Genomic DNA, 23869 nt, shown 5'->3' on the forward strand with positions numbered 1-23869 from the left:
GTCTGGCGTGGTGCAAATTCAAGTCTGTGTATTCAGTTCATGTGCTTCAATTCCTGCTATTGTTTTCAGCAGTTTCCACCAAGGGTGTGTTTCTCTTTGAGAACACAGCGCTCCATTCATCAACTTTCATTTCTTATTATATACTATCGACAATATGGACAGAGGGAGAAAATCAAACTGTCTGAATTCCACCTAAAATATAATGTAGTCAGACTTTGGGCGCCTAAGTCTCGAAGAATGATTTAAGTTGCCTGTTCTCAAGCACCACCTAACCCCTGGTGGCACCTAAAATGAATCATTTTGGACAACAGGTTTCCCACAGCATCTGGGCACAAGTTCCAGGGAAGCTCAGAAGTACCATGGCTTAAGCAGCCAGGCATGTAACTCCCACCCAGGTTTCATTGTGACTCAAAGATGTGTGTAGAGATGCCTGAACTCTGCCTGTGTCCCCAGAGGTGCCTAAGCCATTGACTGTGCTTAGATCACACACGATAAACTTGGACAACGTTGAATTTAACACAAACCACAGCAGTTATGAGCACTTTAGTGTAGAAGAGGGAGAGAGGACCTTTTAAATAGCCTTAAAGGTTAGAGCAGTCACCCAGGAAGGATATCTGGTTTGGATTGTCCTAAGCTAAGGAAGCTCAACAGCAATGGGTGAACTTGACTGTTGTCCCACTGTTAAGGAAATTTTCTGGGAGAGGAAAATCTCAGATTCATGTTTTTGCTCTTATTATATATTTGGGTTCAGACACTTTTGTACAAAAAACCTCAGCATCCCCTGGTTCAGAGACCAGATGCCAAGGATACTCTGACATTCACATATCTGGTTTAACTTGTAGGTTCTTTCTTGTCGTCTTTATAGATGAATGTGAACACTTATTAATTGCTACTCATATTTCTGTAATGCTAGGGCTTTCTTAAGACTGTCATCTCTCGTACTACTTTTGGCTTAGACACCATGAGGTACTACCCTAAGTTAATGTCCTCTATATTTGTGCTTTACATCTGTAGACCTTGAGGTGAGCTTGTTACAGGTTTCCTTCATATTTATTCTCTCTCCTTTTTGTATTGTTCTTTCCCTATGCCACATGGAAAGGGTAAATACTCAGTGAGGAAGTACTTGTTGAGCCGTTGGTATATGGAACAACTTGCCTTTGTATTTTTCATTAACACGCTGCTTCTTTACTGTTTTTACCTGCACATGACATCTCCTTAGTTTTTTCATTAGGTTTTATATATTGGTAGGTGCAACCAGGGGAAGCAGTATATTAAACATTCAAAGAACATCTGAATTTCAATTCAGTATTCTGGAAAATTTTGTTTTGGCTTTTCTCATGTCCCGATACGAGATTCTACATTCACATTTTTGTTCCGGCTTTCCCCATTCCCTTCACCCTACTCCCCTGTCAGATATTTGTTGTTTAAAACACATACATACTTTGCATATTCCTGAGGAGCTTTTAACTAAGCTTTACAGACTGGAAGGTACCATGGTAGTAATGATTACATTTTTCTATAGTATCTTACTTATCATCCATACCTAAGTAACTTTAACACTAGATGCATTCCTTTTGTTCTGTTATGTTCACTGGAAGCCATTCAGGGAGCAAGGGCATAGGGAAAATTGTGGATAGTAGTAGACCATATGCTGGTTTTCTGAGCATTTTGTCCCTTCATTTTTTTCCTTGTTGCCTTCACCATCTGTCTGGAAGGGCTGAGTGTTAAGTGCACGCTTTAAAGCATCTGTTAATGACTTTTTGGTCACCAAGCAATGTTTATATATTTACACAATGAGAACTCTTACCAGAATAAAGACATTGCTTCTGTGATGTCTTTGGTATACAGTAGTTGTATACTGACTTCGTGTCATTTGTTGGTCAAACACTGGAACAAGTTTCCCAGAGGGCTGTGGAATAATCTTCATTCATGGAGACTTCAAAAACTCAGCTGGACAGGATTTAAGAGTAACTTGATGTAATTTTCAGGTCGGCCCTGCTTCTAGCAGGGGGTTTGATCCATTGGCCTCCAGAAGTGCCTTCCTACCTAAATTATTTTGTGAGTCTAACTAAATTTATTATTGGTCCAATTCTATTTAAATCTTACCTCTTTAGTTGACTTCACTGAAATTAGTGTCATGGCCTTATGAATTAACTTGACCTTATCTGCTTTTCTCATTTCTCCCAATACAGTTTTCTCTCTCAGTTCAGAGGTAAGAGAAGTTAGAGTGAACTCTTGCTCTTTTTGGAATGCTGGCCTGTACCTTAACTCTTGTCCTGTTTCCCAAATACTTTGATTAACCAGTTAAGGAAGATAATTTTATACCATGTGCACTCACAATCAATTTTTTTTGAGAAAATTCTGAAAGAAACACTTGAACTTTTAGAAGGCTGATACTGTCATTCATTTGGATAGCTCTTGAAGTGTCAGGGAGGCTTACAGGAATAAGCAATGAGAGTTATAAGAAAAAAAAAAAAAAAACAGAGAAAGAAAAATGTGCTCCATATTTGCTAGAATGCCTACCATGTCCAGCAATGTCTTCTGTTTGTTTTGCAGACTTATCATACCAATCGTGGTTTCCCCTTCTTTCATTTGATGGAGACTTCTGATATTTCCCTTCCACAGTTGTCTGCCCTTTACCCATTAATATAAACTCCCCCGTGTCTCCCAATATGGAACTTGCTGGGAAAGTTAATTGACTCTGGAGAGCTAATCAGATGCTCCCACAGCCAGATGTCCTATCTAGGTTACAGCTGTAAACCTGAGATGCCACGTCCTTAGCTTGCCTGGAGTGCTGTAAACCATAGGGCTGATCCCATGTCCAGATCATTTACTGCTTTGCAGACACACACTCACAGATTACTGATGTCCAATGAAGGTATTTTCTTTGTAAATCATAAACATATTCTTTATGCTATAATTAAAATACAAAGCAGTATGAAATCTAGAACTAAGTGCTGCAAAGCCTATTCACTTTTGCCTTGCCTTTTGACACTGAAACGTCTGTAGCTGTACAACAGAGCATATGGGTCCCCTAACAATGTGGGAGAGCAGCCAATTTGGTCCTCAGATAAAACAGGAATCAGCTGCGGGAAATAAGCCAAAGAAGTGTGATTCCCACAGAAGGGACTTCAATAGGTGTTAGTCCATAAAGTAGATCTTTGGCAGGATTTAGAGCAGGCTTCTCTACACAGAAGGCGTTTTTCCGGAGATCCTAAGTTAACTGAAGTGCACTGATTTCTGGGAGAGTTGTGGGGATATTCTCCTGTCAGCTGGTGCTTTCCTCTTTCTTCATTTTTTTTAATCCTTCTTCCTTTGTTGTTGTTTTTGTTGTTGCAGGGGTTTTTTGCTTTTATGGCACATTGCTGTGTAATTGTAATGCCATTTGTAGTTTTTTAGGACTAAACTATTTACTTCGCGTGATGATGAGAAGACAAACAGAGGAAATTTTTCTGCAGCATAGAGCCCTCAGGTTTCCTCCACGCTGATCCAGGGAATGCCTTTTGCAATGTGGCTGGTTGGGCAATCCTGAACGTTTTCAGAAAACAATGTTAACACTTTCACTACTCATGTGTTGTGTAGTGTTTGCGTCTGTGGTTTTCATTTGTCTCGCCTCTGTCTTAGGAAAGAAATAATTTGAAATGCAGAAGCTTCAAAAGAAAAGAGTTGATTCCACAATTCTAATTTGTTTAGTACAAAAATAGTATATATTAAATAATTGTCGAATTCTGTAGAGTTGAGTTACAGACTAATTTAATTTTTTTCTGAAATACAATTTTTTCAAATACTTTGTAGAAGTGGTGTTGTACTGCATTCTGTGATACAAGTAACAAGTCAGACTTTTTTTAGAGGCAACAACATATCTTAGGCAGGGAAGGAATAACAAAATCAAACAGCAGCAAGTAATTAATTCAGAAATGCATTCTTTATTTTTGTTCAAGCCTGCTAAAGTCCAGCTGTTCTGATACTCAAGATGTCCGAGTCATTGCCCATGGAGGTCACTGGATAAAACCCCCTGCTCAAAGCAGGACCAACTTGAAACTTCGGTTATTATGAGCCCTGTGCAGCTGTGGTTTGAAAGTCTCCAAGGATGGGGATTATCCCACAAACCCTTTGGGAAACTTGTTCCAGTATCCCAAGCAGTAAATTGGGAAAAGCAGTATTTTAAAATACGTTTATGTGTGCCATTCACTTGGCAGAAATCTTTTAAGACTCCTATTTATAGTAATCACAGATTTTGTTTTAAAAAGTTAAAACCAAAAGTTAGTTAGCAAAATCTTCAGTTATTTATTCTTATAGATAGACTGAATTGTACTTTTGAGAAGATGCATTTCTAAGTGCTGAAGCCCATGAATTTGTGTGAGTGAGCATTTGGCTTCCTGTTTTCAGTAGATTTTATTTCTGTCCATTCCTTTTAAGCAGTGTATTTGTGTATAAGAATAAAAAAGAAATCTTTTTTTTTCCTCTCTGCTATTGTAGGCAAGTATTTCCAAATGGGCTTCCTCAAGAATACTCTCTAGTTGCTACGTTCCGTGTGCGGCGAAATACCAAGAAAGAACGTTGGTATATTTGGCAAGTTTTAAATCAATATGACACACCTGAGGTTAGAGTCATCTTTCATTTTTTTTTTTTAAAGTTTATTTTTTTCCTTATATAATGTGGCAAATGTAACTTAGTGGATGTTTCCCCACTGGTTTTAGCTACAGTTTATATGGAACAGACAGGCTGCTCTGAAATAATTTATGATTTATCATAGTAATGACAGAAATTTGACAAAATTCATTGAGTTAAGACTACAAACTAGGATAAGTAGGAATGTTATGATTTCTAGCTGATATGTATTTACAAAGTTACACAAAGGAATTCTTCATAACATAATACTTGCCCAGTCTATGTAGTCCAAGTTTTTTTACTATATATATATATATATATAGTTTATATGTGTTTTTAATTCTTATACTCTAACTTTTAAACGAGCTCTTCTTTTATTTTATTTCTCTTTCAGATCTCTGTCCTTCTGGATGGTACAAAAAAAGTTGTGGAGTATATGACCAAATCTGCTCAGGGAAATATACTGCATTACACATTTAAGAGTCGAGAAATTTATCCATTGTTTGATCGGCAGTGGCATAAGCTTGGTATTAGCGTGCAGTCGGGGATCATTTCCCTCTATTTGGATTGTAATTTAATTGAGAGAAAGCAGACTGATGAAAAATTCACCATTGACTTGCAGGGAAGGACTCTGATTGCTTCTCGTGCTGCAGATGATAAGCCCGTAGATGTGAGTAGCATGAAAGGAAAACCAGATAACTTGAAATCATGTTTTAGTCATGTTTTTACTAACACTATCCTAAAAAATTATGTAGATAAAATATTCAAAACTGGTTATTACTTTTGAGTGTGTACTCTTAATTTGAAGTCCTTAAGTCTTTTTCTCTAAATATTCAGTGCTGTAGCATCTGTTAAGGCAGAACTTCTGTTACCAAAGTAACTACAACAACTTGGTCCTGGTTTCAGGAGTCTGTTTTTCTGTATTCACTTTGGAGTAGAAGCCATGTATTTACCACGGACATGTTATTACTACATTTACAGATAACTTCCAGCAGTATTTTTCTTTTGATTTTTATGAGGTTTATTTATAAGTTTGTAACAGTCATCTGCTACAGTTTGCCTCTTTGTGATAAAGGGGAGACAAAAAAATTAAGGATTACCTTTGTATCAAGATTGTACCCCGTTCCAGGGCAACTCGACTATGCAGAAGTCGGGGAGCACATTGTTCGTAGTTGTCGCTCCCTCTACCGAAGGGGAGGGATTAGGGAGTGGCTGGAAGTGTTTCTTGCAGCCTTTGGTGCAAGAATTACCCAAGGCAACCCCATGATATTCTGGGCTGTGTTTCATCCCAGAGATACTGTTTTCTCCTTCCTTGTGCAGACAGCTCACAGAAAGTAATTAGAAACCTCTAGGAAATGTCAGTTGTTTTAGGTACAATGACAGCCATTTACCAGGTTTAAAGCATCTGGCTTGGAGTTTATAGTGACCATCTGAAAGCTTCAGCTATATTACGCACATTGTACGGTTCCAGATGGAAATAACACATTGTGACTACAAGCTGGCATTGTGTGAGGAATCAGCCCTGTGAGGCCCTAAATACTTCAGTCTGGACTCAGGCCTCTTACTTTATGAGGCCAAGCTCATGCTTCATTTTGTCTTCTAAGACCGAGTTCAACTTTATTTGAAATGTATGTACCAACTCCTCATTTCCAAGCAGCAAACAGGAGAAGGAACAGATTATTTTTACCTCGTGTTGGTTGCATGGCGTGGGCTGGATAATTCTGAGTGGAAGCTGTCAGTTGGGATTTCCACATTTGCAGGAAAATATTATGGGCATAAAGCTGATGAAGGCAGCAGAGCAGATCCTGTATCAACAGTCACTCTTCTCAGTCACTCTTCAGAGTCACTCTTCTTAGTCACTCTTCTCAATACAAAGAGAAAATAAGAGGATGCAAAACAGATGCAGAAAGAAGCATACAAGGGCAAGATTAGCCTGTTAAAATTAGATGCTGTTCATCTCACCAATCCACCCAAAATCTCTGAAAAGGAAGCTTTAGCTACAGAATTAATATACTTTGTTCTTCAGGTGATTTAGTCGTAAGGTCCAGGCAAAGGTCTGTCCAAAGTGATAGAAGATGTATGTGAGAGAGAGTTTATCAAACCTTTACTCAAATTTATTGTAGGAGAAAATCACATCCCTGGAGGGATGATATCTGAAGGGCTAAAATGCCTACGTAGCATAGCAAGAGCAGTACAAAGGGATGCAACATGCATGAAGATAAATTAAATCTACAATGTGATTTACATCAAAGTAACAGCATAATTTGTTCCGTAAGTGAGGAGCTGTATAATTGTTTTGCATTTGTCTCTTTTTCCAGCGTTTCAGAAATACGCAGTGTTTCAGAGAGAAAGTTTCTTATGCAAAGCTAAGAAAATGCATGCTGTAACACATTAGTTTTTGCATCTCATATTAATTTCTTTTGTATTTCTTAATAGATTGAACTTCAAAGCTTAACAGTTTATTGTAATCCAAAGCTTGCAACAGAAGATACATGTTGTGAAATATCTGCAGACCTGGTAAGTTATTTGTTAAAATGAAAGTGTTAATGCAAAAGAAATTGCTTCATTGTTTCTTACTAAAGAGCTGTAGAGAAATTTCAATAGAAGTGTTAGATTAATACCCCCTAAAAATGAATCCTATATCTAGAGTCATGGTACGTTGTTTCTTGCTGCCCAACTAAATGACACAGTGGAACCTCAGTAAAAGGCACTAGATGCTTTCTGAACATGGATTAATATCTAATTAGTAACTGAGGAATTCTCAGAGAGTAGGAAACAAATCACTGCTATGACCTCAGGATGGCTTCAAATAACAGAGGCCATTTCAATAACAGTTGCATCTAGTGAAGCATGATGGATGATAAACAAAGCCCATGAAAGAGTTTGCATGACAGTGGAAGGGGAGAAAAATAGGAAGGTGTTGAGGTTGTTTCCCTTATTTCAATATGCTAATGTGGAGGAATGGATGTTTCATAACTGGCAGATACTTTCTTCTTTATAACACACATGCTGAGATGTATATATTGTTCAACATAAGGGAAAACATTGATTTAGTTTAGAGGGTTCACTTTTCCATGTGGTTTTGATAGACAGAGTCAGTGTAGACTGGAAGACGCTAGAAATATAGAAGTGCTTGAAGTTGAGAATGTAATTGTTTTGCTGAATCAAGCTCATTAAGGAAACAAACAAACAAAAACCTCAGAAAGGAATTACGTTAAAGTATTGGTCTGCTAGTTATGAATAGTCTATAAGAGGAGGCTTCTCTGAGATAGCGGGCAGTGCTGTCACCACCCAACCTGCAGTCAGCAAAAAACCCCAGACCGAGCAGAAGGACTAATTGATTCCATCTACAAGGAGATGGGAGAATAGGGCACCTGGAATGGATGGATAAAGCTGCCCGAGAACAGAGGAGCAGAAGGCTTTGTGGGAGCTGACAACTGATAGGTGCTTGGAAGCGTGGAAGACGTTTGATCTTATTTATAAAGGGAAATTTCAATTTAAAATAGTAATATATTGTTCAAATATATTTCAAAATGTCTTCCTGTTCATAGTGCTGGCTTTCTCTTGAGTGTATAAGTTCACGGATAAGTGAAATGAATGCATTTTTTTCCCACTTTTTGCGTGGAAATACAATTTATTTAGCAGTTATGACACAGTAGCAGAAAAGTAAAAACAAAAAAAGCCCTAATTATTTATGGACATAAGAAGATCAAGGATAGGCTTAATACTAGCATCTTAAACATTCCTTCAGCTGTATAGCTAAAAGCACCATCAGTTTCATTTTTATGTCCTATGTTGAAGATGTAAAAAATGATGGACTACTTGTTTATGACTTTCATGTTGAAAACAGTGTTACATTTTCTGATTTATTTTTTTCATTACTTCCTTACCAATTATAAGGGCTACATTTTCAGTGATTTAAGGGAAAGGATTTATCCTTGGATACAAATTTCTACACTAAGCTGTAAATCCTGTGGGAATTTCTTTGACAGAAGGCTCGCAGGACACCTCATTACAGCTTAATGAGAGCTGCTGAAATTTATCAGGTTCTGCTGACTTGTCCTGTACTGTATCTTCAGGTTGGCTCAGCTCTCATGAGTTACAGACAGGTCAATGTTGGCTTCAGGGCTTTTTGTTTGTTTCCAAACTGTGCATGCCCAAAGTGTTTCATTACAGAAAAAGTGACAGAATTTTCCTCACTCACTCGGACATTTTGTCTTTCAGGACGGGGGGTTGAGGACGGGATGACACTGAGAAGTACCCTCTTTTTTTTTTTTTCTTTTTTTTTTTTTTCCCCATGGGCTTTTTCTGCTTCACTACTTCTAACTTTGGGAGACTTTATTCCTCTGTCTCGGCTCTTTTGGAGGAAAGAAGTGGGGCAGTCAGATCAGTTTTAATTAGCATTGATTTTAGTATGGAAGGATCACAATATCTAGACTACAGCTTTTTCTTCTGTTTGGCATTTGTAGCTTCTATGTAATGTGGTGTGTAAAGGAGTATTAAAACAGAAAGTAACTTGAAAATAGCGTTTGGATAGTATTTAATATCCAAAGTGGACGAAAAATCAGAAAACCTTCTTTTTTATTTTAGTGCCCAGGTGAGGAGAGATTACTTGCTACAACTTCATCACCAGTGACTGTTCGTGCCAGCAAAATATACGCGCTTCCAGGAATGCAGCAAGAATCTAGAGAGGGATGCCACTGCTTTCCAAATAAAGTATGACGTTTTCCTATTGCTTGCTTTTTAGTGCATCATGCTGTTTAATCCTGCTAGGTATTTAAAAAAAAAAAATTTTTTTGTGTGTGTTGGGTTTTTTTTTTAATAGTTACAAAAAATATCTTACTGGTTTATAGCATTCTAATGTACTTACATTGCATTTCCCAGTTAAGAAACAGTATGTTTTAGATTTAGTTAGAGTTGCAGAGGTCTGTAAGGTTTAGTTGTCTGAACATATATCAAGAAAAAGATCTATGGTAAAAATGAAAATTATATTTAGGCATTATACTTAGTGTAAATGTTTTTACTCGAGAATAAATTATTTCCTACAAACTACTTTTTAAAAAAAAATCCTTCTCCTGGGTGTTGCCTTATATATAGCGTGAGTCATTTGCTTTGCTGGGCTTTTGTGACAAAGACAAGGAAACCAAACCAAATGTGTATTTTGGATCTGCTTCTTTGTTTATTTTTTATTTCTTTTAAAATCAGGGAGAAGCAGGATTGCCAGGCGTAGCTGGTTTGCCGGGCCAGAAAGGAGTTAAAGGTGAAAAGGTAAAATATCAGTTACATTTACTCTTCCAAATCTTTATCTTAGGCTTCTCTTTCTTTAAAAGAAACTTTCTGGATTCTGTTATTCCTTGAAGGAATCTCCCTGCACACAGGTTAAATCCTGTATCAGTTGGTCTCTGGTTCTGTAAAGGCTTCCTGGCAGGGAGCCCACAGCTCTCTGACTTCGGAGTCCCCTCATCAACTCCAGGCAACACAGTTTGGCAGCCTGGGCAGCACATGCCTACCCAACCCTCGCAGCATGTCCTATCGCCTGTTCCTCTTACCCAAAAAAAGAGAAGTCGTGTATGTCATCTGTGACAAGGATTTTCTCATGTCATGTGTGTACATCGCTGCTGATGGACAGAATCCTGTGTGGTGGATTCATCCTTGCAGTCATCAGTAGGAGGGTATGAATTCACTTGTATGACCTAAGCACTGTATATTCTTTGACATTACTCTTACCTGAAACTTTCTTGATTGTGAAAAGAGAGGCACCTGCCATAGGCAAGCCCCTAGGACAGGCCAGTCGGGGCTCCTTTCCTTGGGCCGATTATGTATTTTTCATTCTGTAAACCTTACCATGACATTGTTGTGTTATTTAGCTTGGGAGTTTCCTAATAATAAAAGTCAGCATATCAGATGTTTTCCCTTCACACTCCTTTCCCTACGTTTGGTTGGAAGATTCTGGATTAGAACATGTCTGGGAATGTATTTTTTCTTGTGCTAATAGAGGGGGCAACTTGAATAAACTATTGCAACTCAGCAGCTTTAGCCTAATTATAGGAAATTTACATTTGTGAATGTCAATTAAAAAAAAATTCAAAAACTCAGCAGGTTAAAGTGAGAGGTAGTACAGTGAACAGCTAGAAAGCTGCTTAATTTGAACCTTCCTTATAATTGACCAGCACTGACTACATCCTAGCTTTGGGATGGGTATTTTTGTTTGGGGGTGGGTGGAGGGCACATTACTGCTGTGATTAAAAGGATGGTCTCACTGTTGACCTTTGGGGGCAAACAAATTCTGCCTTGAATAGTGCCTGCCATGGTGGAGTTGAATGCCACGTTCTCTGAGGCTTTAGTACCATTTTTTTCTTTGCTTCTGCATTTATGCAATTTTCAGTAATTCTTGCTCTCAATGATGGCCTTGTTACATCAATAATTAGAGGTGGAGAGACAGCAAGACCCCAGACCATTCCAGACATGCAGGATACATGATTTATTGCCAGATTATGTATAGGAGAGTTACAGTCTGTGGCTGAATGTTTCGTAATATGTTATACATGAAATAGGCAGCTTCTTGATTACTTTGCTCACCAGTCACAAAAAAATGGGATTTCTGTAAGTTTTCTGATGGATTTCCAGCCTATGTTTCCCAGTTCGTTTGTGCTCAGCTCCTCATTTTTTTTGTTTTCTTTTACTTCTAAATAATATTGTTATTATCATCCAACTAACTGTATTTAAATGTCCACGCCATGGCAGGATCCAAGTGAAAACAAGTTAATGTTAATATTTCAGCTTCTTTCCTAGGAAATTTCTGTATCTGTTGATATTATCTCTTGTTCAGCACAACATTGCTTATCCTTTTATTTTACGCTGTCCCATTCCAATTTCCCATCCACTGTAATTAATTGTATGACTGAATTTACGTGTCTTTTTGTTGCTGTGGGAATAGCAAAAAAGGTCTCTACATACACAAGTTGGTGTCAGGCAGACACAAGCAGACACAAGCAGGTGTCAGGTGTCAAGCCCCCCAAAATTCCGCTTCTCTTCAGGCTGACATAGTTGTTCCCTAATATCAGACTCTTTTCCCTGTTCAGGAATATCTAAGCGATCACCATTACAAAGCATGATACCTGATAAGCCATTTTTAGGCATTTGAATTTAGTTATGAGCCTGTTTCCACTTCATTTCTGTACACTTGGGAGTACTCTTGGCAGTTCTGTACTCTTGGCTCATTGTAGGACCTCTCAACAGGTCTGAGACAGAGTCCAACAAAATGTATTGTGGGATCAAATGATTAAAGTGCTGGATTTTCATTGGGACAAGCATTCATGCAACTATTGCTGTGTCTCTGGCAAGCTGTCCATCTGAATGTACAGGAGTGTCACTGATCAAAATGATTCCATTTGTGTGTATGACCTTCCTATTTGTATGCCTGGCCTTCCATTATGGCTTCATGAGGACATTATAAGGACAGTTCTTCACTTGGCAATAGAAGTGTTATCTCTGTTGGCTTTGAGGAGGTACTTTGAGGGTGGAGAAGCTGCTCATTTTCAGGACTGTCTCCCTTCTTCAATGACCAGACTGTTCTGTTTGGTACGAGACACCCCTGCCTCAAGGGCAGTCGTCCCTGTCCCTTTTGTTTGCTGTGCAAGCTTGGATCGAGGGATGTTTGCTCTGCAGGATTTTACTTGCTGGGAGATCAGCTTCTGCAGTGATCTGCAGCAAGGGACAACCGCCTGTTCTTCAATGTCTGAATAATTAAGACTCGGAAAGTCACCAGGACCGACTTTGTTTGCTGCTTACTGATCATTGCCCTTGAAACACACTTTTTAACCCGTCCGATAGGTTTTTGGTTTTTTTTTTTCTTTTTTCTGTTGGATGAAAATAGAGAGGCAGCAGCAGCTAGGTATTCAATTCAGGTTATCCCTGAATAATATACCCTGTTACTCTCATGGTATCTTGATTCTTAGCACAGTGTATTTCACAAGCTTCTGGTTGTCACAAGTGAGGTGGAAGTCTCCTGTGACTTCACGCAATTTGGTATCTGTTCTGTAGAACTGGATTTCCTTCTCTGCTGAACTGAGTGAGGAATTTTCCATCTTTTCTGTTTTGGAAGCAATTTCTACTGCTTCAGCATGGTATAGACCCTGTTTCCCTGAAAATAAGACCTACTCCAAAAATAAGACCTAGCATGATTTTTCAGGGTTTTTGAGGATGTTTGAAATATAAGCCCAACTCCAAAAATAAGCCCTAGTTACAGTTCATAAAAAAAGTCAATTTACATAGTGTCCAGGCAGCTATACATTTTTACAAGTAAGCATCTTTTGGAGCAAAAATTGTATAAGACCCTGTCTTATTTTGGGGGAAACAGGGTAGCTACTCAAGACTCTTATAAATACATTATAGTTGCCAAATGTCTTTTGATCTCAATATGAAGGTTCTGGTTTATCCTCAATATGTAGAAATTCTTCAGGAAGACAGAATCTGGATCACAGTTATTGGAATGATTACATATATACTGAATACACAAACTAATTTTCTCTATCAAAGAAGCTAAAAAAAGCAATTGTATGTTATCTTTTTTAAAATTTTTATTTCTTTTAAGCAAACTTAGTGCCCATGAAAGATTTTAAATTGAAATCCAAAGAGAATTAAGTATTTTGATATAATATTAAACCATTCCAAGCTCTGTTAATAGGTCATTGGTTAATGCTGTAAATACAGCCGGGAGCAAAAAGCCAAAGGCAGAGTGCTTTCAAACATTAAAGTGCCTATTGATGCACACCGTGGAGAAATGTATTGCTATTCAAGTGAGTTTCGTTAATTCAAATTCTATTTAAGGAAAAAAAAAAGTTTAAAAGGCTATTTTAGGATTGGTATAGATAGGTTTATGCGATGTATTGTTGTACTAGGAAAATATTTGTAATAGAAGGATAAGAAAAAAGAACTCATGGAGAAAAAATGAGGTGTCTGACTGTTCCTTCCGCCTGTTTTCTTTGCTAGTCATACTTTCCTTCCTTCTGTCATTCCTTTTATAGCCCAGGTCCACCTGATTCCACTGACAGCATATCTATAGTTTAACGCAGCCTTGAGAATGTTTCATTTCTAGTCTGATTTTTGTTGCAGAGGTTATTGATAGGGACCTAGAAGCTGGAATGCATGAAAAAGAAAAATTTTGGGCAAAATATGGCTGATGGTCAATCATGACAAAGTTAGGAACTGCCAGTGTACTTGGTAGATTAAGATCTTACAATGGGCAGAAGGGAACACTCCAGACCTATGGAGCTAAGAATTTACTGATAGTCCTACTTAATGTTTTAACCGTGTTATAGTCCAAATTATCGAATTAATAAGGAAAAACATTAGTAATACAGTTTAATTTGCTCTCTTTAAAAACCTAGCCTTAAATATGTGCCTCTTTTCTATGTTACCATATTCACTGTTCCAGTATTCATGTCAGTCCTAAGGATGGCAGTTTAAGTCCTCCTCAAGAGGGAATGGAGAGGGTGGCAGTGAGTCCTCAGCACTCTGAGGAACTCAGAGGGCTGGGGGGTGTCATCCCTCCCCATTGGGGTCACCCCCGGAGCTGAAGCTGGAGCAGGGAGGCAGCAGTCACTGGGCCCAGCAAAGGGTTAAGCCAGGGACACCCAGCTCAGGCCGTGGCGAGGCTGAGCCCCTGCACTGCCAGGGTAACAGGGGTGATACTTCCTGGGCTATGGACTCCCTGCTGCTCCCCCAGTGCCAGGGAAACCTTGGAGTGATGCAGTCTTTGTGATGAATTTTCTGTCTCACCCTTGGCAAATTCTCTGAATTTGAATTTATTTGTATTCATCAACTAACAGTTCCTAATGAGGGGGTTTTTTTGAGGTCTAAATACTTCTATCACTATTTTATAATAATGAGAAATGCTTACATGTCTGTACATCTGATTTTTAAATTTTAGCGTACATAATTTCTTACACGGCCTGCCTCTGACATTAATTATACAGATCCAGTTTGAAGGATGAGTACTCCACATCACCTCTTTTCACCTTCCTCTTTATCACTTTTGGAAACGCTGCCAGTACACTGTCTGCTGGGAACAATTCTCTTCAGAGTGTGCTGGTATTTCTTTCTTGATAGTACACATTTTATTACCTGGACATTTCTGATTCTGTTGGCACGTATAACTATGCAGAGATGAAAACTGGGAAAGCTAATTTACTTAATCAAATTTTGCAAAACTGAAACTGATTTTGGTTAAGGAGTGTTTTGACAACTGACGTAGGTTATGCGTTCCAGCTGAACAAACCTGTCCCCATTGTAGACAAGAGCAATGTTGTAATGCAGTACTCTAGCAGTGTGTGTGCTAGGCCGCACTAATGTCATTCTTTCTGTTTATTAAGTGCATTTACTTTCATCTTAGTATTTAAATCATGATCTGTGCCTTGTTAGTACAGAACTCTGCTGGAAATATTTTCCTCCTCTCAAAATTCCTTGAGGGCTTTATTTTCTAGATTAAATATTACTGTGTCAAGTTAATCCCACTGTGTATCACAATGTAAATATATTTTAAATAGATTTGTGATTTATGAGACAAAATGATGTGTTTAAGTAAAATACTTTCTTAAAGAAATGTTTTTTCATTCTATGTGAGATAGGACTGTAATTTGTTAACTTAATAGTTATCACTTTGTCATTCTGTCACCACATATGGTTTTAGGCTATCTTTGCTGTACATGACTCTTCAATAGTAATGTGTGGTACAGGAATCTGTCTACTGTATTTCGTGTTTGCCACTAGCATATCATTTCTAATTCTATGACAGGTGCATTAAATAAGGGCTGAATGATGCAAAGAGGTAAAGGTCAAGTGCTTTTGAAACTCTCTGAATCATTAATGTAACAAAATGATCACAAGTGTAATACTGCAGGTGCTCTCATATGTGCAAAATTGTTTCCACTTCAGACAGAAGGTTGATGGTATAATTGGAAAGAAGCATGTTTGCTGTCTGCAATATCTTTTTAAGAATTTAGTTTGGCTCAGCTTTACAAAAAGTTTACATAGGCCTTTTTTTCTTTTTTCTCCGTTTCAGCCTGCTGAATTTCCACCCTGTCTGCTTGAGTTTACCAAAATAAATATTGTCAAAAAATACAGTAGTCATCCTGTTGTTTGCAAGAGATCACCTCTGAAAAATGTGATGTAGCTTAAATATTTTATTCAATAAGTATGTTATGCTCAGTTGAAAAGGATTTTCACTGGTACCCTTAGTAAATAATCCTACCAGGAGACTTAAAGCTCATGGTACTAGCTTTGAATGTTGTTACACTGAGTGTACCTCATAACCTGTAAATGCCAGCATTGTATTGCTAGTGTTCACCAGCTTATGAAATTGTTTTTCTGGCAGCATATATTTCTGTTGGCTTTGGTAGTTCTAAGTGAATGCAATTCTTTGTTCTCATTCTTACTAATTTATTTTCATAAACTTAAAAAGCTCAACTGCAGTGTGTGTCGGGAGTTAGACTACTCTTGTTAAGGCATAAAAGAGATGGGGTAGATGTAGGCCTGATGATCAGGAGCCCTGTTTTTTCGTCTCATTTTATACTTTGGCATCTACTATTTAAGAAATAGGATGGTTGTTCACTCTTGTAAAGGACTTTTGAGTTCTGCAGAAGCAAAGGAAAATGCCATTATATATACAAACCAAATAGGCAAAACTTCTTTTAAAAATGCATTTGCCCGTTGTTTTTTTCATTTTTTATTGTCATGCTGCCTGTGTGAATACTATCATAGGTTGTACAACATATAGTATCTGATCTTTAAACTCATTGAATAAAAGCATGAAAAACTAGTATCTTTCAGATTATGGTTCTTAAAATCACAATTACAAGATAGTGGTATAACTTAATTATCTAATTTGCAGTAGAAAATAATTGTCTTCAAGGTGGGGAGTTTGTCTGCAGTGAGCGGAACAAGTGTAAACATACTTTGGTTAACTGGCTACTAAGTCATAAATGCTAAAGGCTTTCTAGCATGTAGCAGGCTGTATAATTTTAGACTATACAGTACATAAAAATACGCCACTGAATGTAACAAAGTGGTTTTGATCTATCAAAATACTGGCAACTGGCGTAAGGGAACAGAGCGTGCATAGATAAGAGAGTCACTCTGTGGGTGATTAGAGAAGGTGACCAGGGGCCAGTGGTTATCTCTCATAATGCCAGTGCGTTCGTGCTATTTGCAGGCAGGGGATTTGGTCTACTTTTGAGATGGAGCTAACAAAACCATTCCAGTATTTGAATAAAAAGGCCATAGGAGGTGGCTTATATGCTCTTTCAGAACATTGTTACTTCTGAGCAGCCGTTTAAACTTACGTCTGGAATGGTGCTCTTTTATTTTGGGTTGGTTTGTTTGTTTGTTTCTTGAGGCTAGAGAGAAAAATATTGAATGCTTAGAACTTAACCGAGACTGCCATCCAGGGCCCTGGATCCCATTCACAGGTTCCCTGGGTAAAGCATACGGAGAGTTAAGCACCTTGGAGTACAATGTGCTGAGACAGCAGCTGCTGCCTGCCAGCCTAGAGGGAATGCTGAGGAAAAGCATGTATAGTAAATCCTTCCTTTACCAGGGATTAAATGTTTTATAATGGCTGTTCTGGGATATAGCAAATGCTATTGTTATGTACTACTTCTTGCTGATCTTACTGCTCCTTTCTTCACTTCGGAAAGGTTAATAACTCCATTTCAGAACAGAGGTATTATGTTTATGCTGAAAAGGTGAGGGTACTGCAGTATTCTGTCTATGAAGCTCTTTCAGATTTTTGGATTTCGTAGGGGGTTTTGTGATTGATTGGTTTTAAAAGCTTTACAACAGTGTTTGTATTCTTATACTGAGTTCTGGGATGCCTAGCTGATGTTCTTGTAGCATAACTACATAAATTACAACCTGAGTCTCTCCATCAGGTTTAAAGTGATTTTAATTAAAAAAATGGTTATGCCCTTGACATGGGGACAGTCTCACATAAAGTGCAGGAACAGTCACCCAGATAGCAACCTGGTCCCCTTGCTCTCAGGAAAGAGACCAGGCTGCTGGGTGCCGTTCACTTGTGCTGTCCCTAATGCTCCTCTTGTGAACTTTGGAACAACTGCAGATCCTATGACCACCAGTGCACGGGCAGGTGCTGGAGTCCCAGCAAGCGGGGGTGCAGGAGCACTCGCAGGCTGCACGGGGAACGCAACATGGACATTCTGTGGCCTAGACAAAGCCTTTCTGCTACGCTGCTAAGCATCTCCCTTTCTGTATGTTATTGAAGAAAAAAAAGTCACTGCAGCACTGTGTATGTATCCCATTTGGGAAGATGATGAGAAATGGATATTTGTTACTGTGGAGTGGATTTATTGACTAAACTGATGTACTTAATTCTTTTCAAACCAGTGACGTTTTCTTCATGAAGAATTGGATTACTCCAAAAAAGGCTGCAGCACTTTCTTTTTGCTGGAGAATGTTCTCTTCTTGGTACAAGTAGATGAAACTAATGTTTTGTTTTCTTTTTAAATGAAGACTATGATATGGTTTTAGTCCTTTCATTATATTCCTCTAGCATCCACCCGATTTTTATTTTAAACTTTGTAACCCCTATATTTGACACTATTAAGCAAATTTTCTGTGTTTGATGTTTTCTTCAATCATCTTTAAGACTCTTATCCAACTTGCAGCTGCAGGGATCTTCCAGATCTCTCTTGATCAGTTGACCATTTGTCTCTTAAAACTAAAATGTACTTATAGATTTCCTAAGGTTTGGGGTTTGGTTTCTCTGAGGGAGCAGCAGGGAGGAAGGGAGGAACTGAGTTTAAACAGTGTCTTTTAAAAATACTGTGGGCACAGGACTTTTGGACCAAAGAAACCTGTATTACATGTTGAGCTTTCTCGGTGTAGAGCTCACCTAACTCAGGAAAATGGACCCACTTGACTTCTCTCTGCTGTTGCAGTGAAATCCCTTAAAATCAGCAGACCTGCTTTTTATGGAAATGTGCATGTGCAAGTATTTATCAGTTGAGGGTCTTAATTGACATTACAGGTGTTTAAAAATGCATTTCTTTTGTCTGATTTTAGTGTTACATGTAAGGCATCCTCCTCCACAGTGGTTAAATTACTAACATGGCAAAAACAGGGCAGGAGGTGCTTTTCTGTTGAATCAGGTATGATCTGAGTAGTTGTCAACTTCAGAAGTCTTTTAGAACTTCTAACAGAATAATTTCTTTTGTAGGGTGAAATGGGTGCAAAAGGACAGGATGGTGTTGCTGGTCTTCCTGGCGAAAAGGTATGTTCATGTATATTAATATGTAATTTGATTCATGGGAAGTGTTCATTATGTCAGTGGCTTATCTCTCGCTATGTGCAAAAATGGGAGGATAAAAATAGCTTGTTTGTTTGGGTTTTGTGTGTGTGTGGTGTTTTTCTTTTTTTGTTTCTTTTCTAGAAGTAGAGGGCTGTACACAAACAAAGGAAGCTGCTGCTTCTGCTGTGCAGTTTATGGTCTGCAAGGCTAGAAAAGATCCCTTATGCTCTTAAGAGACCACTTGGTAGAGCTTTGAGATAAAAACCACTGACTCCTAAGCAAAAACTTGGGAGTAGCTGTGGCTAAGAAAGCACATAAGCCTAGCTGTGTATTCAGGAGGAGAAGTTTCACTTCATTTCAGGATGTTTGTGTGTGAAGGCAGTTGTACAGGTTTATTGAGTTCAGAGCTAGTTACCTGTGTTAGAGGAAGTCTGCAGTATAGAAGACAGCCCTCCTAACACTGAAGAAACAGTGTGTTGCTGGAATTTCTAATCATTTGGTCTCTTGTGATATTTTTTTCTGTTCCATAGTAACAGTTGAAGGATTTTCTGCATATACATGGAAGCCAGTTAATATATAGATGAATTAAATTCTCCAGATCCATGTGTTAGTACACTTCACTGATTTTTTTTTTTTTTTTGTTCTTTAATATCAGTGGTATCTTTAGTCTCATGATTTAAGTCCTCTTTTTCATCACGTACCTCAAGTTTCCGTTCTTTCAGTGCCATAAATACGTATGCCTTTTAAACACAGCTGTTGCTGCAAGAGGCTCAGGCTTTTAATGTTGTGCTTTATTGGTTGACAAGCTGCGATGTCACACATATGAAACATTTTAGTAGTGGCAGAGGTTTTGGTTTATTTTGTAATTATCCAGATCTCTAAGTACTGAAAGAAGTAGAGTTTTACTTCAAGTGTCAAGTTTAAAACCTGTAATTAACAGGATATAGAATTATGAAACTATCATGTTTTACTTACTGTTTCTGTCTCAAATTGTGTTTTGTTAAAAGTGGGAGGTAGATATATAATATTACCAAAGAGATGAGTTAAAATAGTGATATTTGTTGCTGATGCTGTTATGTGTATGGAACAGAAAAATCAATAGAGATTGATTTATTTATTTATTTAACTCTCCTTTTCAGTCTGCAAACCAGAGCATCAAGCCTATCATGATAGGAAATTCAAAAAGGATAGAAAGGGCTCGTTCTTCCTATTACGTGATTACAGTTTGAACATTCCACCACAGGATTTAAATGATCTGAAAATTTATTACAAAGTTGATGGTATAAATATCCATGGAGTGTGTCAGACAGACACTGCTGCTTGTCTGAAAGTTCTTGAGCTCTAAGACGCTGAAGTCTGGGAAACCCACTGCAGGAGTCTTTATGTTATGCTTTTCTGTGGGCATCTGTTGTTGCCACAATTTTAGTGATATACTTGACTAGAGAAACCTTTGTTTTGATCCAGCTAGACAGTTTTTACTTTACTGTGCTCCCAGAAGTGAATTAGCGGAAAGAGTTATTGTAAAACGCTGTAGATTGAATGAGATTGATCTAGAATGAAGCTGTGTTTTCCCTTGGGTCTTTCTGTAGCTCCTTTTCTGATGTTATCTTTCCTTAAAATTACCAGGCTATGTTGCTTTTCCAGTACATGTTATTATTACAGTTTCCATGGTTAATACTGTTTGGGTTTTTTTTGCTTAGCGCCTTGCAGATTCACTGTCAGGCCAAATCCCAAAGCTCCTGTTAGTTTACGTAAGGCTCAACAGTCAGATCGTATTTAATACCAAGACACTGTACTCTTCCTGAACATTAAAACTCTTCTAATTCAGACTGCGTAAAAGCCATACTGTTGTTTTAAATTAAAGATGAACTACCATGGAATCTGAAACTGGCAAAAACAAAAGCTGTTTAAAAAAAAAAAGGCAAACAAAAATAATTTGTACGTGTATAGCTAGATGAAGAAACTGAGATCCAGCTACCCCACTTCTGCTAGCCAGAGTCGTCATGTCTATGTAGAGTGATATAGTGCTGTGTGGAATAAACGCCTTTCCGGACGTAAAATCACTTTATTTTCCTGGTGTTGTGAACAGTGTTAACCTGCTCTGTCTCTCAGTTGATGCCTCACGAATTATGTGAATTTGTGTGCATCTGTTATTTTTGTGCTCTTTTTTCTGGGATGTTCTGGATGCTAAAAATGTACCTAAATTCAAAGACAACTGAATGAAGTAAAGGAATAAAAACACTCTAACCACTGTTATATACAAAGGCATCTCCTACATTTTAGGAAGCTGAGGCGCAGACTGTGCATTGCTGGGAGAGCCTTCTCAGGAGCTGCTGCTCTTTGTTTATCCTATTAATATATTTGTTTGCCTATATTTATGGGTGTTTTGCACTGTATTTTTTTATGCAGATGTTGCCCCTGAGTTCCTTATTAGAAATAGGAAAAAGAAAAAAATGCAGTTATTTTTAATGTAAATGTAGTTTGAGGCTTCAGAGAGCAGAGGGGCTCTTTCTGATACATGCAAAAACTATCCACTGCAATACTCCATTGTTCTTAGTTCTTTCCCTGAGGAAAGGTTCAGAGAATTAATATGTGGCAGATCTTACTCATATCGCTATGAGTAAGTAACAATATCAATTCATTTGGCCTATTTTAGGCCTCATATCTCAGAGTGAGATAAACTTGGCTGTTAGAAGGCCTGTTTCTGTAGAAGTGATTAGCTCAAATGTACCTGACAGTGTAGTGAAAAGTTAAAGTTAGAATAATCCTATCCAGTATTCTTTATTACTTGAGAGACTTGTCTTATCAGGACAGTCTCCCAGGAAAATGCTCCATCGTTATATACTTAATTTTCAAGATCTGTGTAAATGATGAGAAGTCTGTAAGACTTTATATATGTCCTTGACTTTCAGGGATCTAAAGTGTGAAAAGTAGCTTGTGTATCTTTTATATCTTCAGTCTGTCTTCAAATGCAACGTTTGGCCTTCTGTAATTTTTAAGACATATTATAGCTGACAACATACTTTCCCTTTCACTAAATGCTGCAGTGGTTTTGCAACAGTGCTCCTGGCTAATAGGTGCAGATCTAAGTGGTGTAGGCTTCTAGGGGGTTTATAGGTCTAAAAAATAAAAGGGCTGTAGTGCTTCTTTGGAAAAAACCTCACTTCATTTGTAGGCTACGGGAACATACGGATACATTGCTGTGATCCCCTTCCTGCAATCAGGACTGATTTGCAGCTCAGCCTTCTTCAAGATATGTCAAATTATGGTATAAGAACTTGAATGAGGTGGTAAATCAGAATCACTATGTGTATGAGATGTTATGCCTTGGCCTGCTGGGGGTGTTCAGCAGAGTCTGAGGACAAAAGAATCATAGAATGTCCTGAGTTGGAAGGGACCCACGAGGTCATTGAGTCCAACTCCTCTCCCTGCATATGACAACCCCTTGCTGCTGATGGCAGCAAGGCTCAAAGGGTTCAAGCTGCTGAAGGTGAGTAATTGGCTAATTGGCTCTGTTCTTAGCTGTTCCACTTTTTTTTTTTTTTTTTTTTTAGTATGGAAATACTTTCTCTTCTTTCTTGGTCATTACATTCTGAAAAATAAAACTGATTTAGACAGAAATGTAATTCAGAAAATTCAGAAAACTTACCAAACAAAACTGGTTTTTTCCTGTTCCCCTTTATCCTAACCTCCATAGTAATCACTTTTTTGTGGTTCATGGTGTACAATTCATAGTGATGAGATGATGCATCTATATTTCTTAAACTACATTTTGTGAAGTACTTGTGACACCATTCACTTTTAATACTTGAATTTCAAATAGCTTAGCTTTACTGTTATAGTTTTTTTACACAATTTTCTTGCAATATAGATTATGAACAGACATACTAAATTATTAAATATATTGAGTAAGCTTTTTAAAATAGCTGGTTTTGCATAATAAGCCTGAAGAAGCAGTGAAATACTGAATATGCTGTGCATTTGCTACTGCACCGTATGGGTGTTCCCAGAGTGTATTAGTAAAATAAACAGTTTAGACAGACTGAAAGGAGAAAGAAATGCTTATGTGAATAAAAACAATGTTTATCACTACACGAGTTAGATTTATATTCTAAATCAGACTAGAGAAAAAAACCTGAGTGTACATTTCAAGAGCTTTACCAACTGTATGAGTGCTTTTTGTACTTCAAGAGTCATGAAAATGAGATTGGGTTTACATTAAACTGTGCAGTAGATATCTGTAAAAGGATCGTTCCCTTGCATGTATTTGTGATGATGGCCCAACAAAGTGTACATGAACTCACATATTTTGTGAGCTAGAATATAACTCAGCTAGAATCTATAAAGCTGTTTGTAGTGGCATTTTTCTCATTTAACTGTATGAGATGGTTATAACTTCAGTTTTCTCAAGTCCTTTATCAGTGTGCTGTCTTCAGTTTTGGCTGACTCTGAAACCTAATACTGATGATTTTATTCTTGTTAAATTTGATTACCTTTTGGTAATAGGGTTCCCTTTATATTTGGTACAGGTAAGGAAATTATTAGTAAAAGGGTTCCCAAAATGTGATATACATACCGTTCGTGGTATACATGCTGCATCAAAATGGAACGTTAACACTTTCTGAACAGCCTACTTTGCGTTGCCTGGTAGGAAGAGCTCCCCTTTCCCTTAGTGGTACCTCAGAAAATTAGTTTGAAAACTGCTGCATTATAAGATTTTTCTGGGGTTTTTTTAAGAAATTGAATTCAGGAGCTCAATATAAAACATGGCTTTTCCAACATGATTTAAATATGTATTACACTACTTTAAAATTTTGAAAAATATTGTAAATGATGTGCTAGTATAGTGTGTGACTTCAATTTGCTTTCAGAGATTATTTTAATACCCATCTCTGTACTGAGTTACTCCAGGGTCAGGTCTTCAGGGCCAGCTATGTCATAAAATCCACAACC

General features: G+C 37.8%; 1 protein-coding gene across 1 annotated transcript in view; it reads left to right on the plus strand.

Moving 5' to 3' along the window:
• COL19A1 (collagen type XIX alpha 1 chain) overlaps window positions 1-23869 on the plus strand; it is a 186104-nt gene that overhangs the window by 24663 nt on the left and 137572 nt on the right. Inside the window, exons 4-9 of the mRNA XM_065632140.1 lie at window positions 4480-4603; window positions 5006-5281; window positions 7048-7128; window positions 9202-9327; window positions 9817-9879; window positions 18845-18898. Coding sequence (XP_065488212.1) covers window positions 4480-4603; window positions 5006-5281; window positions 7048-7128; window positions 9202-9327; window positions 9817-9879; window positions 18845-18898 — 724 coding nt within the window. The remainder of the gene's footprint in view (window positions 1-4479; window positions 4604-5005; window positions 5282-7047; window positions 7129-9201; window positions 9328-9816; window positions 9880-18844; window positions 18899-23869) is intronic.

Source organism: Caloenas nicobarica, chromosome 3 (assembly GCF_036013445.1).
Source record: "Caloenas nicobarica isolate bCalNic1 chromosome 3, bCalNic1.hap1, whole genome shotgun sequence".
Classification (NCBI taxonomy): Eukaryota; Metazoa; Chordata; class Aves; order Columbiformes; family Columbidae; genus Caloenas; species Caloenas nicobarica.